This window comes from Lissotriton helveticus, chromosome 3_2 (assembly GCF_964261635.1).
Source record: "Lissotriton helveticus chromosome 3_2, aLisHel1.1, whole genome shotgun sequence".
Lineage (NCBI taxonomy): Eukaryota > Metazoa > Chordata > Amphibia > Caudata > Salamandridae > Lissotriton > Lissotriton helveticus.
In genome coordinates, this window is record NC_136062.1 from 346,050,294 (window position 1) to 346,060,302 (window position 10,009).

A 10,009-nucleotide genomic window follows, 5' to 3' on the forward strand; every position below is an offset into this window, starting at 1 on the left:
GAAGAATGCCCCTGCCAACCTTCAGAGGTTGGTCAAACAGGTGTTGGCTAGACTGGAGGATTTCAGTGTGCCTACCTGGATGACATTGCAGTGTTCAGAGCCACTTGGGATGTACATCTGCACCACCTCTGGGAAGTGTTGAAGGTGCTGCAGAGGGCAGGCCTCACGGTCAAGGTGAACAAGTGCCATATCAGGCAGGCTTCTGTGGTGTACTAGGAACACCAGGTTGGGAGTGGCCAGGTGGGTCCCCTACAGCCCAAGATTGATACCATTCTGGCTTGGGAACCCCCCCAAGACCCAGACAGAGGGGAAAGCCTTTTTAGGACTCACAGGGTATTACACAAGGTTTGTCAAGATGTATGGCAGTATTGTTGCACCCTTAACAGAGCTAACTTCCAGGAAGCAGCCCAAAAAAGTGAACTGGACTGCTACCTGCCAGAAAGATTTTGATGCCCTGAAATCTGCCATGTGCACGGCAGCCGGGCTTCAGGCGCCCAACTTCCTAAAGGAATTAATTGTGGTGACAGATGCTTCAGAGAATGGTGCGGGGGCTGCGCTTTCACAGATGAATGAAGAAGGCCTAGACCAACCTGTAGCCTTTATTAGTAGGAGGTTACTTTCACGGGAACAGAGGTGGAGTGTGATTGAGCATGATGCATTTGCTGTGGTCTGGGCACTGAAAAAGTTGAGACCATACTTGTTTGGGACTTACTTCATGGTTTAGACAGACCACAGGCCCCTCACATGATTGATGCAGATGAGGGGTGAGAATCCAAAACTGTTGAGGTAGTCCATTTCCCTAATGGGGATGGACTTTACTGTCGAACAAAGAAAAACCAAAGGTGCCAGGATGCTTGTTTCCGGTCCATGGAAGACATGGCTTGGCAGTTCGGGCTGGACTGTTCCCATGAGGCACAGGGTCAGACTGATTTGCATATGGCCATGTCTGAAATGGGGTGGCTGAGTGGGCTAAAGAATGGTGATGGATTAAACCCAGATCAGTTGACTGGCGGGTGAGTGTTTGATTTGCTCAAACGCTCCGTCCATCATCCCCTTTTGTATCGCTTTGTTCGCCCTAAGTGTGGCAGGGTATGCTCAGACGTGAGTCCCTTGCTCACTTGGCCACTGGATTCGAGATAGCCTGGCTGATGAGGATTATGAATCCGAAACCGGTCCCAGGATGCTTGTTTCTGGTCCATGGAAGACATGGCTTGGCAGTTCGGGCTGGACTGTTCCCATGAGAAACAATGGCCCTTACCATCAATAAAGCATAGCATGAGTCAATACACAGTTACTCAGTCAAAATTATTTAGAGCATATCGTAATTCTGCAGCTCTATGAGATGAATCTTACATATGGTACAGCGAACAAGCAAAACAGCAACAGACGTATTTGTTACCAGGCAATTTAATTCATTGCTAATTCAATGGATATTTTGAATTCATAAAAACAGTTTCCAAGTGTCACATTCAATACACTAATACAACAACTTGGCCAAAGGTGATTATGTCCCAAGGGAGGACGTGCAAAAGCAGGCGTGATAAGGAATGATATGTGTTTTTAGAAAAGTAAGAGAAAGAATCAGAAAAAATTGTGACAACAAATACAGTAATAGTCTTTACAATGAAAAACGGACGGTTTTGAAAAATACCGTCTCAGTAAACACCCAGCCTTAATACTCTTCTTTATAATTTGATCAATGCAAAAAAGGACATAGGTTCCAAAATAAGCACGTCAGGATTATGGGGGGTAGAGGGGGGTCAAGGTCCGGGTGAGATCATGGATAGGGTGTCGACGTACAGAACACACCAATGCAGATGATCTGTCCAGATTTTTCCACCTCTGTGAAGAGAACGCCCAAGAAATGTGTTCTCCCCACATTTCAGCCAGAGCGGACACATGTTGGACTTGGCACCATTGGCGTGAGTCTCCCTTCCACTTTTGCTGTTGCCTCATCTGTTTTTGCTGTTCTAGATGCTTTGGGCACTTTGCCACTGATGTTCAGTGCCAAAGTGCAAGTGCTTTCTATTGTAAATTGTTGTATGGATTAGAAGAACTATTGTAAATTGTTGTATGGATTAGTGACCATGTGTGCCCAGGGCCTGTAAATCTAATGCAGCTGGTGGGCTTGAAGCACTTATTGTGCCACTCAGAGAATCAGCTTGTAAAAAGTGGCTCAGGCCTGCCATTGCAGAGCCTGTGTGCAGTCTGGGACTGCCATGTCGACTTGGCAAGTGCACACACTTGCCAGTGCCTAAACATTCCCTATTCTGCATGTTAGTCACCCCTAAGGTAGGCCCAGAGTACCTCTGTAGGACATGTCCTGATGTGTGTGGCATGTCCTGATAGTGAATTACGGTCAATTTAGTTTTTCACTATTGCAACGCTATCTGTTCCCATGGGCCAGAATGAGCAGTTTGATCATAACATCTTATAAACATAACTGAACAAGGGAACAAGATAGAAAAATAAAGTTTAGTATGCCTGAACTCAGAATTTTAAAGTGCATCTTTTAGTGTGGGTGATTTTAACATTCTGTGTTTGAAAATACCACTTTTAGAAAGTAGATATTTTCTTGCCTTTCTATCAAGTGTGCCTCTGCTAGGTTTGTGTATTGCATGTCTGGCTTGTGAGTGACAGGAGCTGGGAGAGAGCTGCGGCTCAAGCAGTCTGATGAGTCAGGGCTGGGCTGAATGGGACCTGGGTTGAATTTAGAGTAGGGGGACGAGATTTCCTTTCAACTGCCTGGGCCATGTCTGCTTTCAACAATGCTGTCTCCACCTCCTGCCAGGAAGCTGCACCAGAGGACAGAATTGGTTTTGGCTGGGTACAGACACTCTCTGCCTTCAGAGACAAAGGAATTGTGTATAAAAAGGGGGTCCCAGACCCCAGAACTTCTGGGAGACGAAGAGGAACCTTTAACAAGGTGAAGAAACCGGAGAAGCTGAAGCAAGATTATTGCCCCTGTGCTGTTTGCTGTTTGGGGTTGGCCTGCAGTGGTAACTTGTTGCCTAGGAAAGGAGAAAAGAACTTTGCTGTTTGCTTTGTCATTCTTGAGGAAGCTCTTCAAGGGCTTGAAATTGAGATTGCCTCCTGTCTGAAGTCTCGGGACACAAAAACTTCACCACCAGCTCCCATGAATTTCCTTGCTTTGGAATTCTAACCAACAGAAAGGTGCCTGCTTGTTGTTAAATATGCTGCTGTTTAGGACCTCTACAGACTGTTTGTCATTGGGAGCTGGAATCGCGATGGAACAACGAAGTAGTGAGGCGCATCTGCATGATACCTGACGCATCGCCGAGCCATGGGGAAGGAACGTGCCATAGCTACACTCCTGAGTCTCGACGCATCACCGAGAATATCGTCACAGCGCCTGCCGTGTGGCTGCAAAAATTCACTCATAGGACCGGATCGTCACATCGCATCAAGCCCCCATTTTACTGCATCAAACTGGATTGTTGCATTGCATCGAGGTGCCATGTTGTCGCATTGTACCTGGGACGCAGTAAGAAATTGATGCATCAACTCCCCACACACAACACTTCCCCTGCGCTGCAGTAAGTAATAGACGTATCCACTCCCCTGAGTATAAGAAACAGCGCATCACCTTCCCGGCAACCCTTTTGTTTGCTTTGCGTGATGCATCTAAAGTTCTTTGTAGGAAAAGTGTTGTATTTACAACTTGCATTGAACTGAACTATTTCTACCATTGAATAGCCTATTTTTAACACTGTTTTGTGGATTTTTGCACTTTGGTCTTGTTTAGATAAAGAATACTTATTTTTCTAAACTGGTGTGGGGTCCATTTGTAGTGTTTTCACTATGTTACAGTATGTGTTCACAAATGCTTTGCACACTGCCTCTGAGATAAGCCTGTCTTCTTGTGCCAAGCTACCAAGGGGGTGAGCAGGGGTTATTTTTGAAGTGCATCCCCCTTATCCTGACTAGAAACAAGGGTCTCTATTTGGACAAAGGTGCAAACCATTGCCAAGTTGAGACCCCCATTTCTAACAATCCTTATTGCAGGCAGTGCCCCCTGACACTCTACGCTCACTCCCCCTTGCAACATACGCTCTTCAAACCATTTGCACCATGAGATACCCTCTTCAAATGCAAATCATTTTACCTTTTGAGGAACTGTGATCCTTAAAAATCAAACAACACTTGTGCAATATGGGCAGAAGTTCAAGCTTTCTAAAAACTAAGAATGGGTACAGGGCTGTAGAAGCAGTAGAACAGGTTCAAGAAGATAGACTCATTGCAAAATATGCTGTTTGTTGGAAAGAAGCATCAATGAAAGCCTTTTGGTACATTACTAAAATGTGCACACCTATATATAGCTATTTCGTTACATGGTATCTCACAGATTACCTCTGATAAATGTTATGAGTAGAATATTGTCTCTGTGGTAATCCTTGTTACTCCATTTTAGGAAGGGTTGTATAATGTTTTTTCTAACGGGAATTATTACAGGTCGATAATTGTATGACTATATGCTTGATGATTGCTTTGTGGGAATGCTTTTGCTCAATGTATTAGCCTAGAGCTGGTTATGGTAGCATGCCAATGATAACGTTTATACACCTGATGTATTCATCGTGAAAAGTTAGGCCAGATGTCATAGATCTTATCAGTAAAAAGCTATGAAAAAGGCAGCAAGCATGGCTTATTTACTGTGAACCCCCTGTGTCAACAGTAATAGGTTTTTGAGGATATTGCACTGTTTTAAAGTATACAGACAGATGTTCTGCTTTAGTACCAGGACTTTCAAAGCTTACCATAGTAGAGAAGGAGTTTAGTATGGATTATCTCGTATGACACACCCTTGGGGTTGAGGTTTTGGAATGTGATAATCATGTTTAGGCCATTTGAGAAAAGATGCATATTATTTTGCCAACTGTAATTGTAAAAAAACATTTGCCTGAGTTGGTGATGGTGACAAGGAAATTATGTAGGCTGCAGGCATGGATGATTAACAGAGAAACATGATGTCAAATGCCATAGGCCTCACCTGTTTCTTATGTAAAATTATAACAAAGGCAGCAAGGTGCGCAACATAAGTTAAAGATAATAGGCCCTTGAGAGTAGACTAATATTACAGTGTTTTAAAGAATGTAGAACAGTATTTTATTACATAGAATCTTATAGATTACTGTTGTAGGTAACCATTTTGCTGTTGGGAATCACTTCTTACCAACCCATGGTGTAGACATTTTGCACTGTGAGAATCCTTGTCATTTGTTAATATTTCTTCTTGGGGGGGGGGGGGTAAATATTGTTTGGTCAGCCAAACGTTTGTTTATTTTTGTAATTTCTTGATAGTATGTTGGCTGCTCTGTGAGAAACCGTATGTTCAATACAGCAGGCCCGCTCTGGATATGGTAACAAGCCAATTAGAAAAACCCATAGACCAGCATTATGTTACATAGAATATCCCAGATTAATTTAGTAGACAGTTTTATGGTTACCCATCTCTCGCAAATCCTATAGGCGATAGGTTGCACTGTGATAATCCTGTTAGAAGGGCCAGACAGATCTAGTAATGTAACACACTCTTGTAATAAATACAAATCCCAAAAATACATACTTGTACAGCTTTGCTCAGCCCTCTTATGCATTGGTGTGTTCAAGTGTCATTCATATTCTTCTATGTCCATGGCAATATACAGAATGGGGTAATAGGTTGGCCCACTTCAGCCACTGGCTCTATTGTCCTTGAGCGACAGAACTTTGACTCATAACATGTGCAAATCTGCATGAAAAAGAGTATGTTTCTGTGCCAAGGCTGTTGGGCTAGCCTTTTGCTTTGAATTTTCTGCATTATTAGTTCGCTTTGAATTTCTTTCATACTTTTTTCCTATTTTGTTTTTAACAGCATCCTGCAGCTCCATGAACATTGCTAACTGGCAGCTCGCTAGCCACTTCTTTAATCTGCAGTGTGCTATATCAACATCACCATGATTCTAAACAAGCCGGCCATCTTAGAATGGTATTATTCATTGTGTATCATCCTTTTATCTTTCCTTGAGGGCAACTGCATTTTTAAGCATTGTGTTGGCTCATGTTAGATCAGCCCATCTACAAAACACAATGCAGAATACCATTCAAAGGCAACCTGAGCACCCATCTTGGAATGGTATTGTGCATAGTGTACCATTAATTTACCACTCCAAGTTGGCAAGCGCATTGCTGATAAATGTGGCAATGTTGTAAATTTAAAACAATGATAGATACTGCTAAACAAATTCTCAGAAAACAAATTTAGAGAAGTGCATTTTCATTTTTCTACTTTTTTACTATTTTACTTTATTTTGTTGTGTTCAGCTGTATATTTGGTGTTAATGGATAAACAAGATCAAGCCAGTGAGTGAATGGATGTAAGGTGCATAAGAATGAGTGCCAGAGTGCACGTATGATGACTTATTGAATGTTCCAGCATTTGTTCACATAATAGCCTTCTGAGCTGTCAATGCATTTAAAGTTAGCCAACAAAGAGTCCATGACCAGACGTGCCCCCACCTAGTTGATTTCATGATTGTCTTCCAATAGGTCCTAAAGGAACTTTCACACAATGAAGGCCAATGTTTATTTAAAGTCTGAACCTACTTCTGAGTTTAAGGACTTTGTGGTTCCTGCAGCTCAGAGCACCTTCTGGGTCATCAGGCTTTCTTTAAATGTTACACGGAGACACAAGTGCTATTGATACCAAGCATGTCATCATGTTACTGTATGAACTTGTGTCTAGAGAGGAGGCTCCAGAAACTAATCTGACCGACAATGGAGTTCAGCTTCTGTATAAGGAATTAGAGAGATTCTTAAAGGTGTAGAGGCATCCAGCATAAACAAATGTGCGCCTTATCACCCAGAGACCAATGGAATAGTCAATAGGTTAAAAAAAAATTGCTCTACGAAAGGATAGGAAAGGCAAAGTTCAACACATTGAACTGAAGGAAAGATGTAATCAAAAAAATAGGTATGTACAGGTTCACACCCCACTGCACAAATGGAAACATTCCCTTTGAACATTTTCGAGGAAGGTTACCCAGCACTTCTTTCGAACCACCATGGGTGAGCAAATATGAAGTACTAAAATGGAAAACTTGCGGTGAGGGTAACATACAACCTGGAGAGGAGGCAAGGGTGGAGAACAGGAAAATAAGTTTTGATAAGAGAAAAGCATTGAGGAAAACAGAGATTTTGGTGAGAGACTTAGTATTGATAGAGTATCCCGCAATGTGTGGGGTTGGCCCTACGTTTTCCAAGCCTATATATGTCATTAAGATTGTTAACAATGCCTTAAAAACTCAAGGCTTTAGCATGTGGAATCTCACCAGGGTTGCTGTATTCAAAAATAAGACTGATTTACCTAAAGGTTTGGGTAAGCTAGTTTGATCTGGAGATAAGGAGGAGAATGTTCAGAGAAGAAGATCTGGGAGAGTTGTGAAAAAATCATCTTATCTAAAAGACTATGTTTAGTCTCATTTTCATTTGATCTAAATTGTTCTTTGCATTCGTTTGAGGGAGGAGGTGTGTGGTACTTGTGCTTAGCAGCTGAGAGCAAGTTCTGGGTCATCAGGCTTCCTCTAAATGAAACACGGAGTATGTCATTAGATATGACATTAGAGGACACAGTTAAAGAATGTAGGGAAAGAATGCAAGGAGTCTCAGTTGCACCAGTATTGTAAGGTCATGGGTGAGATCTTCTCTGAGGAAGAAACAAAGAGGCATATTATCAAGAACGGCGTTAAAAATTATCGCCGGTTTAGAGGCAGAAAACTACTGCTAAAGCAGCGATAATGGGCTTGATAATAATCCCTTGAGATTCAAATAGAAGTCCATGTTCTGGGGAGAACACGAGCTTCTATTGGAATTCTCCAGGGCATATTATCAAGCCCCTTATCGCCACTTTAGCGGTAGTTTTCTGCCACTAAACTGGAGATAATTTTAACGCCGCTCTTGATAATATGCCCCTTCCTTTGTCTGAACATCTCAAATGTATCCTGGTGAAGTTGTTTTATAGGATATCGTAGACTTGTATTAGATTTGAGCTAATCAGAACTAAAACACCCACAGTCTATATTTGTGAACAAGTGGCAATTGCTTATTGCATTCACCAGAACATTTTAGGCACAAAAATGTAAGTGTAATCAAGGGTCAACACACACGTGCGTGCATCATTTCAAAGTAATAAACAATACTCAATCAATTTGTGACAGCCACTGAAACGATTTAAACACGACTGATTAGTTGTTTGCTGATGCATGTGCAAAACATACTCCTTCTTTTATATTTCAGAGCTACAAAAAACACACTAACAGCAGTTCAAAGCTCCATGCACAATTCTACAAAAGCTACAGGCAGGGCTTTAAGTGGGCCGGGTCCTGCCAGTGCTCAGCAGTGGCAGTTCTCAAAAGCAGGAACTGAGACAGGTCCCTATCGGAGTCTCTATTCTTGTCCTTATCTACAGGATAAAAAGGATAAACCCTAACTCAGCATCACACTCCACTGCCTCTGATGTAACTTCAAAGAGACCCTGTATAGTCTCATAATTTCAGAACTGAAGCATTTCCAATTGTATATACAGCAAAGATATAACTGTTGCTAATTTAACTTATGCAACAAACAACCATTGACAAAGCCAATAGTCGTGGCTTTTCTGGTAGGTGTAATGTTACTTGTTATATTATATATCTGGGTGCAATGACAGAAGCTGCAAAATATTAGTCAGGCAGCAACTATGCCAAGCACAGATTTTTATATTACTTGTTTTTAAGCCACCTCCTTAATTACTTCGTTCAAGCCCCTTAGAGAGACCTCCAATTTTTTCATTCCACTTAAAGCCCTGGGTACAGAAAATGTGCGATTTCATCGAGGGACAGTTTCAGAAGGGCTGAAAGAATGGACATAGTTCCATGTTTTTTTAGGTTCATTGGTTACTTAGGGTGAACAGTAGATCTTTTTTTCTTCAGTCTCCAGGTGCTAATGTGTCCAAATGATGGCAAAAGCTTGCAAACTTGTTCTCGAAACTCACCACCACTAATGAAACAGAAAAGAGGGTTGATGCATGTGTTGAGACTGCAGACCGCCATTTCAATGAAAAAGAAGGCATCAGATTCCTCAATGGGGAGGCTTGCACTGGGCCAGTAGGCTCTCAGGATGATGCAGACGTTCCTCGACGCATGGTATGGTAAGTAAAGAAGGCCAAAAATGATCAGAGCTGAGCACATGAGCTTTGTCAGAGCGCTTTTCTTCTGAAACCGGCGGAGCTTGCCCTTCCGCAGTTCACCAAGGCTGCTGCAGTAGCAGTAACAGATGAACACAAAAGGAAGCACACAACCAATGGTGGTAGTACACAAGGAAAAGGGAAGTGTGATGTAGGTGGCATTGGAGAAGACATAGAGAGAGCATGTGGTTTTATTGTTGTCACAAGTCTGGGTGGAGGCCAGGTAAGTAACGGGCAAACTACATAGGCCAGTGGATGCCCAAATTGTGATGCAGATCAGGAGTGATTGATGCTTTTTCAGGACCAGGAAAGACTTGTGCGGGTGCACTATGGCCAAATAGCGGTCCACGCTGAGGCACGTGACGAAGTAGATGCTGCAGTAGTAACAGGCGTGATAACAGGTTCTAGTGATCTTGCAGGCTGCATCTCCAAATATCCAGTGCAGGTGGTTGAAATGGTAGTATATCAAGCAGGGAAGCGTTAAAATCCAGGTGATATCCGCCACGGCTAGGTTGCAAAGGAATATGGTGCTGCGGTTCCAGTGCTTTACTCTGTAGATGAGGATCCACATCACGGAGAGGTTTAGGATCAGCCCGATGACCAGGACGGACAAAAATGTGGCAGGAAAGACTGTCGTCTGGATGGTCCCCAAGATGGTATTGGCACTTTCACAGAAGTCTTCTTCTGCTTTCTGTCAATTACAAATATTAGAAAATGAGTGTTCTTTAAAACATCATTTGGAAGTGAGCAGAGCCTCAACTGGCAAATGGTCATGTATAATTGCAA

General features: G+C 42.5%; 1 protein-coding gene across 1 annotated transcript; it reads right to left on the reverse strand.

The window, feature by feature from the left end:
- Positions 1–8,933: 8,933 nt before the first annotated feature.
- Positions 8,934–9,794, reverse strand: LOC144826156 (P2Y purinoceptor 1-like). The gene has a single exon (XM_078684548.1). The coding sequence runs from the start codon at positions 9,792–9,794 to the stop codon at positions 8,934–8,936; it is 861 nt and encodes a 286-aa protein (XP_078540674.1).
- Between the last annotated feature and the right edge of the window lie 215 nt (positions 9,795–10,009).

Excerpts from the sequence above, each read along its gene's own strand:
- LOC144826156 (XM_078684548.1), bottom strand. The coding sequence starts at position 9,794 with ATGTGGATCCTCATCTACAGAGTAAAGCACTGGAACCGCAGCACCATA.